Source organism: Camelus ferus, chromosome 8, assembly GCF_009834535.1.
Source record: "Camelus ferus isolate YT-003-E chromosome 8, BCGSAC_Cfer_1.0, whole genome shotgun sequence".
NCBI classification, from domain to species: Eukaryota; Metazoa; Chordata; class Mammalia; order Artiodactyla; family Camelidae; genus Camelus; species Camelus ferus.
This window is the reverse complement of record NC_045703.1, coordinates 35025321-35048241: the sequence shown is the minus strand read 5'-3', so window position 1 is coordinate 35048241 and position 22921 is coordinate 35025321. Positions and strand designations below refer to the sequence as shown.

General features: G+C 42.8%; 2 protein-coding genes across 2 annotated transcripts in view; one reads left to right on the top strand and one right to left on the bottom strand.

The window, feature by feature from the left end:
* Positions 1 to 4895, top strand: part of COL10A1 (collagen type X alpha 1 chain) — a 37487-nt gene extending 32592 nt beyond the window's left edge. Inside the window, exon 3 of the mRNA XM_032484741.1 lies at positions 2044 to 4895. Within this exon, the coding sequence (XP_032340632.1) occupies positions 2044 to 3914 (1871 nt within the window). The 3' untranslated portion in view covers positions 3915 to 4895. The remainder of the gene's footprint in view (positions 1 to 2043) is intronic.
* Positions 1 to 22112, bottom strand: part of NT5DC1 (5'-nucleotidase domain containing 1) — a 111082-nt gene extending 88970 nt beyond the window's left edge. The window contains exons 1-6 of the mRNA XM_032484743.1: positions 21908 to 22112; positions 16024 to 16115; positions 14531 to 14602; positions 12388 to 12494; positions 7430 to 7509; positions 5929 to 6010 (exon numbers count right to left, since the gene is read on the bottom strand). Of these exons, the coding sequence (XP_032340634.1) occupies positions 5929 to 6010; positions 7430 to 7509; positions 12388 to 12494; positions 14531 to 14602; positions 16024 to 16115; positions 21908 to 22000 (526 nt within the window). The 5' untranslated portion in view covers positions 22001 to 22112. The remainder of the gene's footprint in view (positions 1 to 5928; positions 6011 to 7429; positions 7510 to 12387; positions 12495 to 14530; positions 14603 to 16023; positions 16116 to 21907) is intronic.
* Between the last annotated feature and the right edge of the window lie 809 nt (positions 22113 to 22921).

The window sequence follows — 22921 nt, the reverse complement described above, 5'->3', positions numbered from 1 at the left end:
AGCAAGACCTGCTTTTCCTCCCTACATTAACAGTTAAACAGATTTTCAACCAGACCAAGACAATTGTTTGGTATAGACATGATCTTTATAATAAGATCTTAAAGCAAACCCCAAAATGAAATGTAACTTCTAACTAGTATAAAATATAAAGATACCCAAGACTGAAATGATTTTCCTATTTCAGTATATCTGTTTTAATGATTCTGCTATGCATTTTATATTTCATTTGTCATCAAACGGTTTTCAAATATAAGTAACATCTCTATCTAAAAGTATGATATCAGCAACTATTGTTGGCTGACTATTTCTTAAATGCCAGTTAATTAATATGAAAGATTTTTAAAAATACATTAATATAACAACAACTAACAGTTAAAAGGAACTATACCCATAAAAATACATTTTCAAAGGCAATTTACAATTCATTTCAATTTCATTTAATAGTAATTTTATTTAAGTCTTCATTTTGATTTTTAAAGCCATTAAAGATTTAGTTAAGTGGAGTTTAAGTATATCAATATTTTTTGTACAGAAAAGATGTAGCTCGAGAAGTCATAGCTATAAGTCATTTTCAGGGTTTTGACCAAACTATTCAACTACCGTGACATCTACTAAATCTACCATTACTAAGAATCATTTTCTGACAGCATAAGAATCTAAATAGTATATTTAGGCATTCTAATTACATTTCTGAAAATTTATTAAACAGAAAATGATTTTTAATACAAATCCTGCAAGTAGATATTTAGAAACTTAAGTAATTTCATTACCATCTTTGCTAGTTACCTGAGAAAGACTATTTCATTTAGACATTTATAGAGATTATTGCCTAAAGATTCTCTGACATGGTAATAGTTCCCTAATGGTAATATCCTAACACCAGCAATACTCTCTCTGTTACCTCCCTCTTTGAATGACTAAAACTAAAACCCTGGACCCCTCTTAAAGCACTTATCACATGGACACTTGCTTTATTCCTTTTGTGACTGAAGCCCTTATAGGACGTGTCCTGCGCTTTCCCTATACTTGTGGCTCCACAGCACATTTCACATCACACGCACTGAACAAGTGATTTTTTGGTTTAAATTTATTACATCAGTAGAAGTATTTAGCTCTGATGAACCCATAGCTCTATGAAATCAACAATATCTACTTGCATTAATCAAAGAAAACTTTATAAAAGCACTTTACTATTTTATGTACCTTGCCCATTAGGTCTAATTCTCTAATTCCTTGTTTCAATTTCAAGTCAGTAACAGAGAATGTAAGAGCTAACACTATGTACTGAGGTCAAAAAATTTTAAAAATCAACCTAAATCTAACCTGTGTTCAGCAGGGCCAAGGCAGATGTAAATTAGAATAGACTGTATTTCTCCTTTATCTTATAGGGCAGTTTTTGTGAGGGAAAACTGTTACTTAAACTCATTCCCATTTACTCTCTACTTGATTCTTTCTTTTTCTATCAAATATCTTTTTCCCCTTTCCTTTCTAGGTAGATGATTTTCCTAAAATAAATGTGATAAATTTATATCCAATGCACTCTTATTCTAAATGAATTCTTCAACTCTGGCTTATTTTCACAAATCATTAGGATGTAATGAAAGTATTATGGTAACCATGGTCTTATGAAATCATCTTACTCTAGCAGTTTTTCACTTTTTACTTAAAAATTTTGTTACTGAAGTATAGTCGATTTACAATGTTGTATTAATTTCTGGTGTACAGCATAGTGATTCAGTTATACATATATATTCTTTTTCATAGTCTTTTTCATTATAGGTTATTACAAGGTATTGAATACAGTTCCCTGTGCTATACAGTAGGACCTTGTTGTTTATCTATTTTATATATAGTAGTTAGTATCTCTGGCAATGTTTTCTAAAAATATAAAATGTATTGTCTGAAACCATTTAAGATGAGTCTGCCAAAATGGACTGACTGAAACTGCAATGTCTTGTCCTCATTTATGCTGTGAGAAGCAATGATTCTTTAACATTACTAACCAACCTCCCCTCTGGGTGTGTGTACTGTGCATGTCTTTAGGTATAGCAGTAAGAGGAGAACAAGGTATTCCTGGTCCACCAGGCCCTGTTGGACCTCGAGGGCACCCAGGTCCTTCTGGACCACCAGGAAAACCAGGCACTGGAAGTCCAGGACCCCAAGGAGAGCCAGGGTTGCCAGGACCGCCGGGACCGTCAGCCACTGGGAAGCCAGGTTTGACAGGACTCCCAGGAAAACAAGGAGAGAGAGGACCATCTGGACCAAAAGGAGATATCGGACCAGCTGGTTTACCAGGACCACGGGGCCCACCGGGGCCACCTGGAATCCCTGGCCCAGCTGGAATTTCTGTTACAGGAAAACCTGGACAACAGGGACCTACAGGAGCCCCAGGACCCAGGGGCTTTCCTGGAGAAAAGGGTGCACCAGGAGTTCCTGGTATGAATGGGCAGAAAGGGGAAACGGGATATGGTGCTCCTGGCCGCCCAGGTGACAGGGGTCTTCCAGGCCCTCAGGGTCCCATGGGACCACCTGGCCCTCCTGGAGTGGGAAAGAGAGGTGAAAATGGGCTTCCAGGACAGCCAGGCATCAAAGGTGATCGGGGCTTTCCAGGAGAAAGGGGGCCAACTGGCTCACCAGGCCCCCAAGGTCCTCCAGGGGAACAAGGACCAGAAGGCATTGGAAAGCCAGGAGCCACTGGAGCCCCAGGCCAGCCAGGGGTTCCAGGGACAAAAGGTCAGCCTGGGGCTCCGGGAATAGCAGGGCCCCCAGGTGCTCGTGGCTTTGGGAAACCAGGCTTGCCAGGCTTGAAGGGACAAAGAGGACCTATAGGCCTTCCAGGGGCTCCAGGTGCCAAAGGGGAACAAGGCCCAGCAGGCCATCCTGGGGAACCAGGTCTCACTGGACCCCCTGGAAATATGGGACCCCAAGGGCCAAAAGGCATCCCAGGCAACGATGGGATCCCAGGGCCTAAAGGTGAGACAGGGCCAGTGGGGCCTGCAGGATACCCTGGGGCTAAGGGAGAAAGGGGCACCTCCGGGTTAGATGGAAAACCAGGGTACCCAGGAGAGCCAGGTCTCAATGGTCCCAAAGGTAACCCAGGGTTACCAGGCCCAAAAGGTGACCGTGGAATTGGAGGACCTCCTGGTCTCCCAGGCCCTGTGGGCCCAGCAGGAGCTAAGGGATTGCCTGGACATAATGGTGAGACTGGTCCAAGAGGTGCCCCTGGAATACCAGGTACCAGAGGCCCCATTGGACCACCGGGCATTCCAGGATTCCCTGGATCTAAAGGGGATCCAGGAACTCCAGGTCCTCCTGGTCCTGCTGGCATAGCAACTAAGGGCCTCAATGGACCCACTGGGCCACCAGGGCCTCCAGGTCCAAAAGGCCATGCTGGAGAGCCTGGCCTCCCAGGGCCCCCAGGACCCCCAGGGCCCCCAGGCCAAGCCGTCCTGCCAGAGGGTTCTGTAAAGGCAGGCCAAAGGCCTTTTGTTAGTGCCAACCAGGGAGTAACAGGAATGCCTGTATCTGCTTTCACTGTTATTCTCTCTAAAGCTTATCCAGCTATAGGCAGTCCCATCCCATTTGACAAGATTTTATATAATAGCCAGAAGCATTATGACCCAAGAACTGGAATCTTCACCTGCAAGATACCAGGAATATATTACTTCTCCTACCACATACATGTGAAAGGGACCCATGCTTGGGTGGGCCTGTATAAGAATGGCACCCCTGTAATGTACACCTACGATGAATACGTCAAAGGCTACCTGGATCAGGCTTCAGGTAGCGCCATAATCGATCTCACAGAAGACGACCAGGTTTGGCTCCAGCTGCCCAATGCAGGGACAAACGGGCTGTACTCCTCTGAGTATGTCCACTCCTCTTTCTCAGGATTCTTAGTAGCTCCAATGTGAGCATGTTCCCAGCCAGCTAGTATCATTCTGCTTGAAAAGGCCTCCCCCAACTCCACCCTGCCCCACAAATGCACATGGAAGTAGGCTGAAAAAAAATGTGACTAATTTTAGTTTTCCAAAATACAGACCCGGGCTGTCAGACATGGGAAAGAATATGTGAAGACCCTAGAGAGTTTCTGGTCAGCAATCCTAAGTCTCTTTAAAGTTTTCTGTGAATTCCTTCAGTATTTGCAAATTTCACCATAAAAGTCCTGCTAACCTAAAAAAATGACCACCAAAAACCCTGAAATGTGACACCAAATTATGTTAAATTTGATGTCAGAAATTCAGCATTTCCTTTTAAAATAAGCCTGTTTCTAACAATTAGCAGGAGAATTTCTAGGAAACATCTAGGAGGTGATGTGTGTCTTTATGGGACTTAACTACTTGAATATTCAAATTTAAAAGACACTGTGTATCCTAAGATCTTTCTGATGGTGCATCACTCCAAGGCTGAAAGAGCCCCCTTCATCAGTATATATTCAAGTATACAGGTGCATATAGACTTTTTACAGCTTTCATAAAAAACCCAGAATATTGTGCTAAAATTAATCGGAAATGCAAGGTGCTTTAGTCATGAACCTTCTCAAACTTTTCTGACTGCAGAAAAGCTTTCTATACACCCTTTACAACCTGGAAATGGGTGTCTGACCTATTTTATTTATTTAACGCAAATGTGATTAATTTGCTTAAATTCCTTATTGACTCATGTAATACAATCTTATGGGTTTACAGAGTATTAGCATATATACCTTGGGCTTCCCATTTCAGTAAAATTATAACTAATGTCAAGGGTTTCAAAATCTGACTAGAAATGAAAAGATATTATTTATTAACGCTCTGTACTGTATTTTAATGTTGCTGTTTAAACCTTTTAAGCTGTGCCTCACAAAATGTTTTACCTACTCTTTATTTACAATGCAATAAAATAACATCAATAGATTATAATGCTGAATTTATTTGACACCAGCAATTTGCTATTCTCAACCAATCTTTTAAGGCTTTTCATTTTACAAAGTTAATAAAAAGTAAAATGATAAAGTGGCGGGGAGCTTTGACAGGTGTCATGGATACGCCCCTCTATTGGAGATGGGCATTCCCACCACCCAAGCACTCAGGGTGCACTGTGAGAGCTATCAATCAGAACCACATGCAGTCTACGAGCCAGGCTTGGGGGCTGGAAACTGGGAATAGAAAAGTAAGACCATCACCCGACAGCAGTGGTTTTCTTCCAGGGAGGGAAAGAAGCAGGTGGCAGAAAAATATGTAGTTTGAACAAATATTCCACAGTTACTATTTGTTGCCTTGACTTGTTTTTAGTCATAATATTTAGGATTATTATGATGGCTTAAATTCCATTAAAAGGAAGGCAAGCAATTTTTATGTCAATCAAAAGGCAACATTTTTCCCAGCTGAAAAACACTACTCTTGAACATCCATCAGTCCACTGGCTGAATAAGGACAGTCTGGCTCAAGTCACCAGAGTAACATACTATAAAGGCACCTCTTTATTCCTCAGAAGCAATCTCTCTGTGTGACCCAAGCAGACATGTGGATGGAACCATAAAACCCTAGGCTTGGTTTGGTGATATCTCTGACCCTATTCTGGGTGAGCCAGTCTTGTTTTTAAGCAACAAGAGTGAGATTTTCACTTTCCCTACCTTTCTTTAATTACTACAGTAATGGTTACAGGTGTCACCAACCCTCTTTCCCAAGGCAGGAAACAGCAAATTCTGGGGAACCCACAAAATGATTCTACTGGTAGGCATGCACAAGACAGCACATCTTAGAATACTGGCAATTATGGCCATGAAATAGGCATGAATAAAAGAACTTCTTAAAATATAACCAGTATCAACATTATAGCAACATTTAAGACCAAATTAAGAAACACAGAAAAACAGATCACTTCTAAGTAATTCAGTAGACACACAGCACTTAACAAATATGTAAAGTCTCTCTTCATATTACTCACCCTTAAAAGCTGACATTTTATAATTATATTGTATACCAGCAACTATATCCTTCCAAAAATCAAATGGTTTTTGACCGTTGTGCTAAAAAAAAAAAAAATCCAAATGTAACACATGTAATAATTCTGCTTTTAAGCATAGTAGAAAACACGTGGCAAATAACTACAATATTACTATATTCTAAAATAGAGACTCATATTTTAAAAAATGTAACAGATTAATAAACTTCTCATTCTTCTAAATGTGATTTTAGAGAGAAATCCTCCATGAAAATCACTGCTAGAGATAGACTGTTATACACATAAGACTAAATATTAATATAACTCATATAGCCCAAATAAAATTAAAATTTCTACTCATTATAAAGGCTAAAAATTATAGAATATTTTAAACTCAAGAGTAAATCTATAATGTTATAGCTTCCAAGATACCAGATTGTGCCACTTCATGTACCATGGCACTGATGGGGCTAAGAGGCCTGAAGCCTCAACACCTCAAAAGCTGGTTACCTTAGAATTCTGTGCACAATTACCTGAATTTCAATATAAAAGAGCAGCAAGTCTCTATAGGAGAGATGCAAGAGATTCTAAATCCAAAATTCAAATCATTTTTATTAAGATTTTTTTTAACCAGAAAGCAAATAAACATGACAACACATAAGCCTACAACCCTGTGCTCCCTTGGAAACATTAATCAGTGTCCTTCTATCCAAATGAAGACCAACTACTAGATATTTGTATCTAATAATACAAACTCTGAAATATTTAAAGCCTGATGCGTTTGCTTATAGTCACTATAGAGTGAGAAACTGACTCCATCTTATAATAGCAACGTCTACAAACCAGAACTATTGCTCAACAGAAACTTCCACAAACACATGACTGCAATTCTGATTCAAAAATTATCCATTATCTATGTTTTACTAGAAACATGATCATTGAGATTTTGAAAGACAACACATGCAAAAAGGAAAGTGATTCTGACATAAAACCAGTTTATGTTCATAGGTCTTAAGTTCCAAGTACAAACTGATATAACTAGAGATATAGTTAATCCTGACACACAGGACAAAGAGAAAGTCTTCAAGTGTTAAACTATGCTCAAAACGATGAATTTAAAAATTTCACATCATTTTTCTGGTTTTATGTTATTTAGAATGCATAAAAAGACACATGGAATTTTTAAAATTTGTTTTATTTATTTTTTAATGCTGCTAATGAAACCAAGAAAATATTTTTTCCATATGCAAGTTTGGTATTTTCTTTTTCTAGACTTTTGCACCCCCTGCTGGAGAATAGGTTTATTATCCCTGGGGAAAATGGTTGCTATTTAATTTTCCAAAACTATTTTGACCAAATTCTCTGTGTTTTTCCTCCTCAATCACCCCTGAAACCACAAAGAGGAAACGGAGTAAAATATCATCTCAAACGACATATATAATTAAGTCCTCTGATTTATGGTTGAATACACATCATAGTTTCTAAAAAATGAGTCCCTGCTCACCTTTGTTAAGGAGTCCACCACTCTGGCACATAGAAGAGCTCCAGGCAGGTCAAAGTAGTTATCATAAAAATAATATTTTCCTAAAAAGAACAAAATTTTAAGTGGGAACAAATTAATGCTTCGTTTATGTGATGTACACAGAAACTTGGCTGAAGAGACATTGGCTTTTGGTTTAGTTACTTAAAGGGGCCTCTATTTCAATTCAGAATGGCTCCACTCCAGCCTATCACTGTCTTTTAAAGAAGGTTTGAGCTCAAGGGCACAAGAAAGTTAAAATATGATATCCATTAAGTTAAGCATTTTATTAAAAAAACTTTTTTTTTAATGTGAAAACTAAACATAGACCATATCCCAAATACAAAATGGATTACAAAAAAGCCACAATTTATGTTATCAATGTCACTGAATTTCGAAACCATCACCCTAACACTGGAATACCATGGAGTGATCCACACGCCTTTCCATATCCCCCTAGAGTCCCTCATTCAATTTATGCAATTTCAGACAAACTTCAGTACAGTGAGAACAGCCAGGGTGATGAGAAAAAAAAAAATCACATCACGTGAGGACACAGTGTGCTTAACTTAGAAAAACTCACAAGCATGGGACAGGCACACTCAAGGATCTCAGGGAGGAGAAGGACTTGGTTTATCCTGTTTGGCCCTAGGGTGGAATTAAACTTGAGCCCTTTCTTGGCACCGATGTCAATTTTGAATCTGCTGTCCCCAGGCAGACACTTTTGAGGACCCATGTTACGTCACCTCGGTCCACGTCTGATCGCAGGCACAGCTAGCTGTGCTGAAGAGCATCATCCTGTCTCAAGCACACCTGTGTCACTCCCTTTCCCTGGAAGCCTCTGGAGCTCATGTGACAAGCCTCAACCAAGAGGATCAGAAGGCGGTGAACGAATGCCTACGGCTCCTGTCCCTGGATTGACAACTCCGGGAGGCATTCTCAGTGCTTCTTCTCAGAAGTCCAAGTGGAATCCAGCTCCCACCGTTCTTTCCTTCCGTGTCACACCATCGCCACTATCTCACTCCCACATACTGGAATCAGGAGCAACCACTCTGCTTTGGGAAGAACTCAAGCCCACACAGTCCTCTAGAAAACTCTTGGTACAAAGAGGAATCAACCAGAACCAATAGGTGGAGCCAGATTTCAGTTTAACTTAAGAAAGTATTTTTCAAATGATCGTAACTACTCTTGTGTAGAGTATTAATAACTGCCTGAGTCTGAGTGCCCCCTCCTCTTGCTTGTAAGCTGTATATGAGGTTATGGAACACTGCTGTCTTGTTCCTTATTGTCCACTAAGCACAATGTCCAGGACATTGTAGGCACTCAATAAATGTTTGTTGAATGACTGAACGATCTAATAATAGAACGGATTAGTCAACCCTTGAACAACATGGGTTGGAACTGCACAAGTCCACTTATATATACATGTATTTTCTTCAAGAGTAAATGCTACAGTAGTACACGATTTGTGATCTGCAGTTGGCTGAATTCACAGATGCAGAACTTCAGATAGGGAGGAACCCCAGGAAGGGAAGGCCAACCATAAAGTTATACTCAGATTTTCAACTTCATGAGGTTAAGTGCCCCTACACCCGAGCTGTTCAAGGATCAACTGTATTTTGGAATGAAAGGTAAATTAAGAGAAAGCTCTCTGCAGAGGACAAATGTCTATCCCTTTAAATGTTATTTAGTGCCCCTCACATCTTCATGTCAAATTATTAAGAATGCATAGGGAGTAAAGTTAAAGTTCTGTTAATTTACAAAATGATTGCATAGGGTTGTATGTCCTTTCCCTCAGTTAAAAACATTTTGGTTGGCATTGTCTTCCTGTTTTTAACTCTTTCACAGCTGAAACTTGCGGGGTAACATCTCGGACTATTTTTCATTCCTAAGAAAGGTTAGGATGCCTTTGTCAGTGTAAGGAAGCAGGTATTTGGAGAAGTGGACAACCCAGGTACACCGCCGCCCACACTGCTGTGCTGTAAGACCACACCACACTCCTGAGACCAGAGCTCCTGAGACCCGGGACAGTGGGCACAGCTTCCCAAGGCTCACTGACCTGCACTGCATCTCACCCCATGGCCTGTGACACTAGAGTGACCTGCCTGACCCAGACGGCCAGCTGCCCCGGGCACTGTGGGGGCAGGAGGTGTGTCATCATTGAACCCGTGCTTTTCCCCTCCCCTTCCTCTTCCCCTTCCTTTGTGGGCGGTAATAGATGAAGTTCAGTTTAGGAGCTGAAATAATAGATTATGAGCCTTGGTTGGGGTCTAATCAAATAACTCAGGGGTTTGATGAGAAGGACTCACTGACTCTCGCCTTCAAGGCAAGAGGCTGATGTCACTTGATTGTCAAACATGGGCTGAATGACCACTGCGTGGGTACAATGGGGCTTGTTCAGCCTTGACACGTTAACAGGGACAGGCTGTTCTCAATGGCTCTCCCAACACCAGAACTCCGAGACCATGCTCATGAAAGCTTCGACCCTCCACCACAGGGCGGACAGCTCATGGGGAAGGTGATTAGTGAGCTCAGTTCAGTAGAATAAGCCTCTGAATCAAGACCAAGTCCTGTAATCATTAAGGTTTAGAAAAACAGTTCCCCCAAAACCCACTGCCAACACCTCACCCTTGCAAACTATGTACATGTACTTTTATGGAACAAAGGCACAGGAGTGACTCAGGGGAAGAGAACAATTGATGTTAGTGAACATTCTCACTTATGCAGACGAGTGATATTATCTTCATTTAAAGATGAGGAAAGTGATGCTCAGAGAGGCTTAGTAATTGACTAGATCACTTTACCCAGCAAGTAACAGAGTTACTATGGTCCAGGACTGTCTGGCTCTAAGTCCCTGTGATTTCCATTAGACCAAGGCTGTTTCTGCATAAGCTACCAGTTTGGGGAGAAAAAGATCAAAAGGCTTTGTTCTCTGGAAATCGGCTGGTAAGAATAAAACATACTCATGCCACAGCAACCACCAGAAAAGCGATTATCAAATAAATTGTTACTAAAATGCTTGTATCCATCAATGCTTCAAATTCCCTAAGTGTACTGGTAGGGAACCGCACTTTACAAGTCTCTACTTAACTCTGAGGATGAATACACTCATTGCAGAGGGAAGCAGCACATAAAGAATCGATCGGGGTTCCTGAAAATAAAGGCCTTATTTGGCAATACTGTAAACCCTGCATATCCTTAGAGCAATGGTACTTCAAGGAACTTATATTTACAAGTGTAAGACACACATGTATGAAAACGTCACTGCAGGCTTGTTTGTAACGGTCAAACAGCAGACACAACATAAATGTGCAATGTGAGGGCACTGACGAAATAAATCCGGATACAGGCACCAGAGGCCAGAGCATGCCTGCATTTCAAAGAATGATGTACATCTGTGTGTGTGCAAATGTGATGGTATCTCTAAGACGCAAATGAGAAAGAGCAAAGCACAGAAAAAGTATGATCCTTCCGCATACTTAAAAAAATTAGCTTTGGGGAAAGGGGATTCTGCAGAACAGGTTTGGAGATGATTGCTCATCACTTTATTCCTTTCCGTGTTTAAATATCCTAGCCATATGCTCACATTATTTTTTTAAGTGTGAACAAAGTTTAACTGGAATTATAGGCCATTTTCCCCTTCTTTTATATGTCTCTACATTTTAAAAATGTGTTATTTTTCTGAGGCATTAGCTTTCTTTTGCTATTTTTCAGAAACAGTAGGCTTCCATTATGTGTCACAGCCTGACCACTGGGCACCGGGATGGGAAACACTTCCCTAACCAACCCAGTTAGGAGTAAATTAACTGCAGACCATCCTCACAGCGCTCCTGGGTAATTCAAGCAACAGAAGAAAGCCACTGGTGCCAGGAGGCAGTGCGCTCCAGTGGGCAGAGCAGTGAGTAAACAGGTGGGTCACGCTGGGTACAAGCTCTTTGTAGCTAGGAAATACTTTACTTCTCTAAAATACTCCTGATTCATGAATGGATGTCAGAATAAAACACTTAGCTGTGTGCCTCGCTTTTATGGGAAAAGAGTTTACAGTTGAGCCATCAATAATTGCATGGAGAAGGGGTTAGGAGATCTGACCCTCCACGCAGTCCAAAATCTGAGTGTAATTAATAGTAGGCCTTCCTTATCCTCAATTCCTCATCCATGGATTCAACCAATCGCAGATCGTGTAGCACTGCAGTATTTACTATGGGGAAAAAAATCTGAGAATAAATGGACTTGCAGTTCGAACCCATGTTGTTCAAGAGTCACCTGTACTTATAACTGGACAGACAACAGGCATCTCCTATCACTTGAGTAAAAGGCAATGCACCCATTTAACTCCCACTAGCTGAGCTGAGATGTGTGAAAGCATTCTACACCTAACCCCAAGGCGAAAATCTCAGTTTTTCCAATCAACTTATTTTATCAAGATAACTCATATTTCCCAACATTTTCGCCTCCCTACAACAAAACAAAACAAACTCCCAAAAGGTAGCAAATGTAGCAAACAAAAACACAACAGTAATAAGGAATAACTCCAACTATTTTCCAGTTACTGCACTTTTCTAAAGGAAAACAGGTGCACTTCAAAGCGGTAGGGTGAAATGGGGGATGGAGAAATAAAAGTGAAGACTGAGCATGTCACACATCGATAAAAACACAGAACGACGAATGGATCATTCCTAAGTGCTAGGCTCCTTTACTCCAGAACCAGCGCAAGTAAAAGGAGAATCAACAAAATGTGAAATAAAACAGAACCAACCGCGGAAGAGAAATTTAGACACACATGTGGAAAAAACGCATCCTATTCTTAGAAAACCCCAGCTGCTCCCTTGTGTATCCTGCCCAGCAGGCAGCAGGGAGGGTCCTCCTCGTTGGCCTCACGTCACAGGTCCAGGGTCCAAAACAGGAAGGGGGACTGGGGGCGCCGCCCCTCGCAGGAGCCCTACCTGACCGGCAGGCCACAGCCGCCTCCGCCGGGAAGTGCCTCCACTCCCTCCGGCCGTACTCCTCCGCCAGCGCCTCCGGGGCCATCATCCGCGTGCCGTGGCTGGCCCTGGTTTGGAGACAGGACGCTTGCTGCTCATCCGTGGCTCCAATGAACACCCCTCCTCCAGCCTTGCTACTGCTAATTCACCCTAAAACTAGTAACCGTTTTTAAAAAAAATGTTTTCACCTGGGTGACTTTCCCACTGAGGATTCTATAAGGCCTTTCCCTTGACAGCTCTCGTCCTTCCTCCATTTCATCCTCCAACCAGCAAGCGATCAGGCGCCACTCTAAGTTCAACGCCGTGGTAGTTGCTTGCTTTGACCTATAAACTCTAATTTCCCTGGGAGAAATATGACACACCGCCCTTGCATAAGAAGTTGCCAATTAACAATGAAGATGGGCAGCGGGGTCAGAGCACGCGGGTCGCAGGCCGGGCTGAGCACAGGCGAAGACAACAGGGCAGCAACCCACCGCCCAACGACACGCCGCAGCTAAAAACACAACGGGAAACAGCAAGGCGAACGTGGCAGAACGTAGAACAGCAAGGCAGAAGGGTAGCTATTCTTTGTGTTCAAAATGCTGCTTCTGCCTCAGTTGGGCCTGGTTAAGAGAATCTTACCTTGTAAATTTTACGCAGCTGCTATTTTATGCAGTTTACTATGAGAAATTAGAATGCTAGGGAGTGTCATTATTCTCCTCTTGGTGTTCTATTGTGGCAGCAGAGCAAAATGAAGGGAAAAGGAAACAAAATAAGAAGGGCAAATAGATTAAAAAAATCACAAAGGGGTCCTTTTTATAAAGTGGTTAACATTTTAGAAAGCTTTATGTAAAGGTGCACAAACCCTGAGTGGGAAATACGATTAGACCAGGAATCTACTGTATTGTTTGAAAGGAGGCATTGAGGAGACAAACTCCTAAGTTCAGGAGAAGCTGCAGGTTAGCCAGAAATTGACTAGAGAAGGTCGGACTTTAGGGAAAGGGTATTGGGAATAGGGACAAACAGACAGACATAACAATGAAAGAAAAGAAGCAAAACCATGGAATGCTTTCTATTCTTTTAACCATGACTGAAGACAGCCACGTACACTGTAAGAATCTGACAGCAGCATTAAAGGTCATGGTCAAAGCTGCACTGTGTGTGTATATATACGTACACACAGTCCATCTCTAGTTGCCTGAGGAAAAACATGTAAATGAATAGCAAAGTAATCAGGAGTGGAACCACACCTGTTCTAGCAGGCTGCGCCTTAGCAGACGGTCTGGGGGGAGAGTGTGAGTTTGTATTATGCAAAAAGAATGATGTACAAAAGGGAGAGCACATACAAGGGGTGACCTGTGACGAGCGTCCTCTCCTTGGACTCTGAACGTGTCAGTGTAAATAATAAACCGCACAGCTGCATGGTCATGTTGACCTGCCTGTACTGTCGGTACTTGGGGGAAAAGATGCTCACTCCATGGTGCCTCCCATAACACTGAGAGCAGCTACTTCTCAGTTGCTTGCCCTCTAACCAACACTCAAAGTATTGGATTCATCTTGAGAAGAGGGAGGGAAAGAGAGTCAGCACTGAGTACGGGAGCAGAGAGACACTGATGAAGGTTGGAACAGTCCAGAAACACTTCCAGAAGGAGCTGAGACACAACATGAGTCCTGTGTGATGGGGACAAATTTGGATAAACAGAGGAAGAGAGGTGTGCAGAGACCACCAACTGCTATTCAACATGTGTTCTCCCCTTCTTCCTTAATAAAAAAAAACTTCTATTTTATTCCTACATGCCCACCTAATACAAAGTAGTTCCCAGGCTCTTTTGCAGTAGGAGTGGTTAAGAGGATAAAGCAAGTTATTAACATTCTGCTATATTTCCTGCAGATATTACTGATGAGCTAAATTTAAAGAACTAGACCTTTCAATCCAATGCTCCCAGATTTATATTTAAATAGCTCAAATGATTCATACAAAGACATGAAGGCACACTGATAATCTGTCATCTGATCAACTAAAGTAATAATCTTGTTTACCTCAGACCTTAACAATCAAATGCTATACAGTAATAGAGTGTCTTGGAAAGAGTAAAGTTTTGACTTCACAACTAAATTTTATTACCTGAGCACGGAGCCATTATCTGCAAGTTTAATGAAGTTCCCGTCTTCCAGATCCAATGCCAAGCCCTTGCAACTAAAATAGAAAAGTTTGATTACCAATCAATTCATGTATTTACCTAACCCAACAAATTATAATCTGTATTTTCAAAAAGTCACAATGCTAAAAAAGAGATTCTCTCACTCAGATGAATGATATGTTAATCAAACAAGTAAAAATGTCCAGGCATTCCAAAATTAAATATCACTTTCAGACAAAGTATGTAAGGAAAACTTATATGGGTAAAGCAAGGACAGCATGTTTAGTGCATAAAATCTTTGAGCTTTTAAAAAGAGGAATAAAAAACTCAAAGAGAACAAAAAATGAACATCACTGCATGTCTCTGTTAAAATGTACAAATGTATTCCATTAATAAAGCACACAGACACACACAAGCACACATTCACATTCTACAAGTTAAGATCTTAGCCACAATCTTCTCTGTACTGTTTAGAATCTGCCTCAATTTAGGTCAGGTTGTCAGAACTAGCCCTCTGGGCAAGGTGCATTATTGAAAACCACTAAAAGAAAGTCAAATACTAAGTTTAGGTTTTTCATTGTAAAAGACTTATGGGACCTGGGGAGGAAAGTGGGTACAGATTCATTATTATGAATAATAAAAGCAAGAAGGAATAATAGCCACCAAATACCAAGAGAAACAAAAAAAAAGTGACAGGGTACTTTAGGCGCCTTATTTACTTTGGTCCACAGTAAAATTTTCAGAGTCAGCGGTTTCATATAGCAAAATGTTTGTTTCTTCCTTTCCCAAAAGGGCTAAATCAAAGAGAACTAACTAAATGTTGGAGGAATGTATAATAGATGAACGCTGTTGCTATAGGATTATTTCTGTATGTTTTTTTCATATGTTTTAGGACTACCATTAATTTTCAGCCAAACAATTTAAAGTGGCTTAACAGTAATTTTGTTTGTTTTCTGTTGTTTAAATGAGGAAGAAAGACAAAAGAGGCCTTGGGAATTTAAGACTCCTAACCCAGGAAGTGTGTACGCAGTCAGGGCCTCAGAAAAAGGAACAGCTACACAAACTATAGAAAAACAAATGTCCTAATTCATCACTCAAAACATGATGATTTCCTCTTTTCCTGTAGTTCTGTATTCGAAGGGTAATAAAAGATGATTTTTTATAAAAGATTTAAATTTCAGAGACAGTTCTTCATAACCACTGAAACTCTTAATCACAGACTTAAAGCAGGAAAAAATATCCAAATTAGTCACATATGCTCTTAGCTTATTTTCATATTGAATTAAGCAAGTCTAAACTTAAAGTAGAAAAGACTTTAATTCATCAAACATAAAACTTTTAGTGTAGAAGGCATCTTGTCCTTTGACTCAATTTCACATTTCACTTTCTGCCTCCATAGAAGAGGAAGTATTAAAATTTTTTCAGCGACATTTCAAAATCAGAAGGAATGTGCGGACCTTAAAAAAAAGCTGCTCACCAGAAATCCCAATCCTCTGGAGTCACAGTGAGCAATTCCTTGTCATACCCTTTCTCCTTGACCAGGAACTCAGCAAAGCTATTATAAATGAGCTGTAAATAAGGGGAAGGAAAAAAGAGAGATTAAATTTAAAATTCACTATTTATTCTGAACTTCACAGACCTGAAAACCTAATGGAGTCACTCATGGGACAGCTGGGAAGGAATCTGTAATATCTGTAATTGTCCAGCTCTGCAGCTTAACACCCTTCACAAGCAATGTATCCACCCCTGCGAGCCCCAGGTAGCTGTTGTGTCTTTTTTATACCATTAGTGTCCAGTCATACAACCAAGGACAATTATTAATCTTACTCTCGAAGTCTAATGGGTTGGAGATCATTAAGTCTGACAAAGCTTTGTAAACTTACTTAACACATTACCGGACAACAAACACAATGACCATGCTATCATTACATCCATCCTCTGTCTGCCCGTGCTAGAAAGATCCCATTTCGGCTGATAATATTAATTCATATATTGGTCCCCATGAAATGGAGGCTGCCCCACTGGCCCAGCCCATGTCACCAATCTAAACCTAAGTCTCAGCGTGCTCTTACGGAAACCCCTGTCAATGAAACCTAACTTACATCAATCACAGCCCCCCACATCAGCTTTAGCTCAGTTACTTTTACCCTGGAAAACAGGACCTGCTGTCCTGATCAGGAAATCCCAGACCTCCAACCAGTCATGACCTCTTTCTGCACTGTCTCTTTTAACCCTCTATAAAACACTGTCTTGCCCCAGATCTCTGGGCAAGAGTGCTCACTGCATGTGGGGCCCTGCACTCCCCCAATCCCTGGAATCCCTGGATTGTTTTTTCTAAATAAAGGACATCAAACTCATTACTAACTTGTTCTAGTTTTGTCATCTGACACAGGGGAGTCTCAGAGAGAAACATACATGGGGATCAGACAGGTGATCTAAAGGCGGAATCACAGAGCCTCCATCAGACATAGGAAATCTTTTTTTTTTCCCACCATAAGAAAAGCTGAGGAAACAGGAAAAAGGAAGCCTCTGGAAGCAAGCACAAAGATAAATGCCCCGTTTATGGTGGACAAACCCTCTGATCCTCAATAACAAAATCCTAGGTTTTTTGTTTTAAAGAGCTGGCTCAATTATTAAAGAACCATGTATGCCAAACAAAAGGCAGCAAAAGGTGGCTGAGGGTCTACATGGGCCTATCCTGTTCTCCTTCAGAAGAGTGTGCTGAAGCCAGCATCAGATGCACTTGAACTTGAGGCAGAACAATGGTCCAGGGCCAGACCAAGCAGTGTCCAGGAGGACACACTGAGCAACCTGACCCTCTAAGATGTTAACCCATGACAGGTTCTCATAGCAGGGGACAGCACAAGGGGGGAGTGGGAACAGACACAGCAGAGGGAGTGGGAGAAGGGGATGTTTACACTGACGCCGGCAAGACAGAGCAGTGAGCTGGGGAGGGCAGAGGGCAACCCAAGTCCAGGGGACACATGGCTGAAATTGGGGGTTGGGGTTATGAGTGTCGGGAGATGCGTGTGGAGAAAGCAAAGGCTCCTTGTCTAATAGAGCTGTTCTCTGTGGCAGAGTGAATGAAAAGGACTACACATGTATCCCCACACAATGCAATGTGACCTTGATCCAGGTCAACTGTTCCCACACCTACATTAAGTCAACACTATGCATCACCAGTTCTCAACCCTGGTGGTGAGTCAGAACCCCAGGTGATGGTTCTTAAAACCACTGAGAAATTCCAAGCCTACAGATAGGGTGGGGCCTAAGTGGGGCCCCTACAGGATTCCTGAAACCCAGCGATGACTGAAAATCATTGACTTATATGAATTTTCATTCCATCATAAAAAAAAAAAACCCCTCAGTCAAAGACATACTGAGACACTCTGAGTTACAAAGTACTACAGATGATAAAAAAATACACATCATGATCCTACCTGCAAGGAACCAGTGCCCTGGGATTAACAGATGTAAATTCCACATGTAATATAAATCCCCAGATGCTTAGAGTAGTGCCTGGCATACAAGTAAATTCAATATAAGTATTGTTATTATTATCAGTTGTGTGCTGGTTAAAAGAAAAGAAAAAAAAAGGCCCTGACTTGCAGCATTTGCTCATTTCCATGGTATAAATAATCCCACCAGGGCCAGTTTCAAGCTACCAATGGTTACTGCACACCATTAGACTTGCTTCTGGCCAAGGTACTTTACTCGACTTTGGACAACTGGAGTTTCTCACCCCTTGACAATACTGATTAAGGTATGAGCATGTGATTCCAATGAGGTCAGATTCAGTCTGGAGAGAAAGGAGCCCTTTCCAGTAGCGCTGCCAGCAAGGGCAGTCCACAGCTGTGTCCCCTTACCTCTGGAGGAGACGGCTCTGTAATAGGAGAGAATGGGGTCAATGGGGTCTAAGCAGAAGCAGAGAACGACAGTTGCTGAGAAAGGCAGGGAAGTCTGTGCCTTTGAAAGCCCTTTTCTAGTCCTGGGGCCTTGGCCATTGGAGCTTTTCCTTAAATTATGTTGAGTCATTCCAAAAGCCCTCGTGGCCCAGGGACTCCACCACCAGCCCCCTTGCTCTCCCAGCCTTAGCTACCTCTTACTCCCAACGGTCTCAGCTGACTAATTATCATGCACACGCCACAGCGGTTGCAAACTGGTGCCCTGTGGGTCCTGTACAGACCACAAATTATGTCTGGCTCCCACCTAAGGCTGCCAGATAAAATCGGTGAAATACCTAGCTCAATCTGATTTTCGGCTAAACAACAAATAATTTTTTTTAAATATAAGCATACCCCATGCAATATTTGGAACATACGTATACTAAAAATGTTTTTGTCATTTGAAATTCAAATTGAACTGAGTGTCCTGTATTCTTCTTTGCTAAATCTGGCAACCCTATAATCCTGCTGTTTGAAAATGAGCTGGCATTGGAAAATTGAGAGGCTTCTCATACAAGCTTAGAGTTCTAACTTGTCTTGAGAGAATTAGATCTGGCAAGACTGAGCCTCTACCCCTCATGGCAAATGTTGGCAGGAGTTGAGCACGGCTGCGCCAGAGGAAGGGATGTGTGCATACCCTCCCAGCCACACATTTAGGTTAACTACCTGGCCCCCTACACTTCTGAGTCTCCAACCCCAGGAAGGCACAGGTGTCCTCATTTCTACCCTACCTTTCCTGAGCCCCTAGACGAGGCGATACGCCCAGGTCTACGTTTGCCCAACACTCTGCACTTATTTAATGACTGAGACTGATGAGAGAGGCACTCACAGTGATCCGCGATGCAGCCGCCACTGCCATCTCCAGCATCAGCTCCTGCAACTCCCACCTTCTGCTTGACATCCAGCAGTTCCAGGCACTGTTTCTTACCTCCAGGTCCTTGCCCTGGCCATATTTCCCCTGCCCAGAATGCTCCTCTCTGCCTCCTCACCTGCCAACCGTAACTCCTGTGCTGGAACCCAGCTCAAGCATCACTCACTCCAAGGCCTCTCCTCTGGGCTTGGCAGTGCACACAAAGCATGGTGATGGGGGACAGAAACCTGCCAGCCAGACCACCTAGCTGGGTGACCCTGGCTAAGCTATTTATCCTTTTTCTGACGTATTGTCCTCATCTCTAGGTGATGATAACATCAACCTCACACAGCTGTTGTGAGGATCAAACCAGTTTATACAAGCAGAATACTTGTTAGAAATAATGGCTTAAGTGCCATATTCCGTTATCAAAATGTCTATCACTTATTCAATCACTCCACAATTATTTATTGAACCTCCTATTGCCAAGTAGTCAGCTCGGCACACAGAACACATGAAAACTGTCACAGACACTAGTGTCAAGGCGTCATGGCTCTAGGCAAAGACTGCAAGGAGTAAACAGGAAAATTTAATGTTGTGTGTCAGTGCTATGAGAAATCAAGGTTTTTATGGAAAACTGGAGGTGGGATGGGACAGAAGGGTAAACTTAAGGGAGCAGGGCTATGTAAGATGAGACCTGCCAGATGAGGTGTTAGTATGATGGAGGGAGGAGGGCCCCAGACACAGGTAACGAATAGCCCGCAGCAAGGTCCAGGCAATGCTGCCCTCACCACCAGGGACCAAAACTGACTTTCAGCATCTTTACCCTTTACAAGGCCACCTAAGGCCTGTGTTAGCTCTGCGTCCCCAGCTCTGTCGTAGTGCTCAGCACACTGCTGGTACTTAATAAAATGTTTCTGACCCTAACAGGATCCAAACGGCATTAGGTTAGTATTTTCAACCTTTACACATCACTTATGTTCAAGGCTTGAGGTAAAGAACTCTTATCTTTTGAGGATCTTGTATTCTGAAATTTTATGCTGAGACATACACAAAATTCTCTTAAGATGTCAGTTCAGTGGTTTTTAGCAGTATTTTTCTCCAATGAAGGTGACTAGAGAGATGCAAGAAAATACTAATCAGAAGATCTGAAAGGAAAAGGGAAGGAAAATAAGAATCAAAGACCTAGAGGAAGTAGTGGCCAAAGGCTCAAGAAAAAAAGTCTCCTTAACTCTCAACATGACTAAGGAAACACCTGTACAGCAGAAAAGTATAATAGCAGGAACAGTAGAATTTTTTTTTTTTCTTTTTAGCCTCCGTGCATAGAAAACATGAGTAATTCAGACACTGTTCTGACCTTTGACAGGTACCTAAACTGCTGATTGGGGCACTAACCTCTCCATAATGAGGAGCAGCCCTGGGTGATGTCTTCATCAGTGGCCTAGAACTCTACCCTTAAATAGTGAGGCTTGTAAATGGTTTGGGTGGTGATTCGACAAGTAAACACTTGTATGTGTCACACACAGCTCTTAGATATCCTATACCCATTTAATCCTTGCAACAGCCTTTCCAGGTAAATCTAATTATTAGCTCCATTTTACACAAGAGGAAACTGAGAATACAGGTTAAGTAACTTGCCCAAGGTCATAGAGCTAGTAACAGAGAAGCCAGTTTCCAAGCTAAGCAGTCTGACTGTGGAGTCCTTGTTTTGACTACCATAAACAGCTTTTTCCACTTGGATACTTAGACCATTGACTTTTTAAAAAAAATCTGTTAACTTTTCACAATTAGTTTCCTTGTGAAACCAAAGAAATGGGGGAGGGAGAACAATTCGCTTAAGGGTACAGGTGTGGAACCATACAGGCTTGACTTCCCGCGCCCTCCCAAAGTGCAGCGAGGACGCAAACTTAGCAGGCTGGGGTTGGAACTAGAACTCACTCAAGGTGCATGGAGCACGCAGTTGGTAAGCAATGTTTATTTCTTACTCTTGGTAAAAGGCAAAATTAGGACTAAGATCTTAATGACTTTTCGGTTAGTCTTCCTTCTTACACACCACACAATCCCTCCGGACTGCAGTGCTTAAAAACTGACAGGTGGTCGTAGGGATGTACGAAAGAAAAAAAACGCAGCCAAGAAAAATACAAGTCTCTAACCAAGTGGCTGTGTCGGCGCTCCACTGGCGGCCAGAATGATTTGCTGAGAAGTTCCAAGGTCGGGGATCTGCAAAGGACACCCCCAGTTCCCCTAGCCCCGCCCTTCCTCTGCCCCAGGAACCGTTTCCCCAGCCTGATCTTGAACGATTTGACCTTCCTTCGCCCCTTGTCTTCCCTACCCATCTGTCAAACTTGGCTAAGGGCTGGGCTAAATAAGCCGGTACCCAAAGCACGGGCGGGGACCGGGGGATGCACACTCCGCCCCGCCTCGCGGGGGGAGGCCGCGTTCTGCGCAAAGGCGCTGCGGCTGCAGGGCCCCAGCGACGCTCGCCGCCGCCTAAGCTGGGAGGAAACTCGAGCCCCAGGCGCCATGGAGGCTGCACGCCGTACGCCCCGGCAGCCCGCGCCACTCACCCGGGCGCTCTCGGGCAGGTTGTACCGACACAGAGTGTGGTCCAGGTCGAAGCCGACCACGTCGCAGGCGGCCAGGGAGAAGTGCTGAGCCATAGCTGCGCGGGGAGCACCGGCGAGCGTCCGGACGCGGGGACGCAGCAAGACGCGGGCGAGCCGGCGGCTGCGGGACTAGCCCGGCAGGACGGGGAGGGGCGGGGCGGGGCTGCGGCCGCCCCCTGGACGCCGCGCGACCGCCTCTCGCGTTTCCCGCGCTCGCCAGCGCCGCCCCCGGCCACGCTTCTGCCTACCCTCCGCGGCCCGCCTTCCCCGCACCCAGCCGGGAGGGCTTCGCCGCCTGACGTTCACGCTGGTACCCGCACGCCGGCTTCTGCCGCACTGTCACCTCCCTCATCCCCACCCCCGAGTCCCGCAGGCGGGATGTGACCAGGAGCCACTTCTGCCGGAACTGGGGGCTCAACTAAGCCCCTGTTGGCACATAGCCTTGCCACAAAATTAACAGGGGCTCCCCTTCGCTTCCGAGGCATCAGGGAAACCAAGAAACTGTCAAGTTACACCAGACCCTTTACTCTTGTGTGGGGAATAATACAAGATTTACGGAAAAAATTTCATCCACTAATATCCGTCTCACCCAATTAGTCTATTATTTGGGGAAAAAATTTGTTTTTCGCCCGCAAGGTTTCTAACTATGAGTTGAATAGACAGTTTTACATTCCGTAGTATATTCCTAAGTATATTTCTAAGCAGTAAATGGGAGATCTTTCAACACCCCCTGGAGCACATTAGAAAATAAATTATTAGAAATCGTGAAGGACCGTTTTGCAAAATGACAATGATTAAGAAAACCAATATTGGTTATTTCTTTATTTGATTATCCTATTTTTTACTGTAATGAAGAATTTTCTTTGAAAGGACATTAGAAACTTCACAGAACATACTACAGAAGGTAGAACTTTATGCAGACAGAAGATTTTACAGTTTATAGAACACACAATGATTTGAGTTATAGTGTTCTCA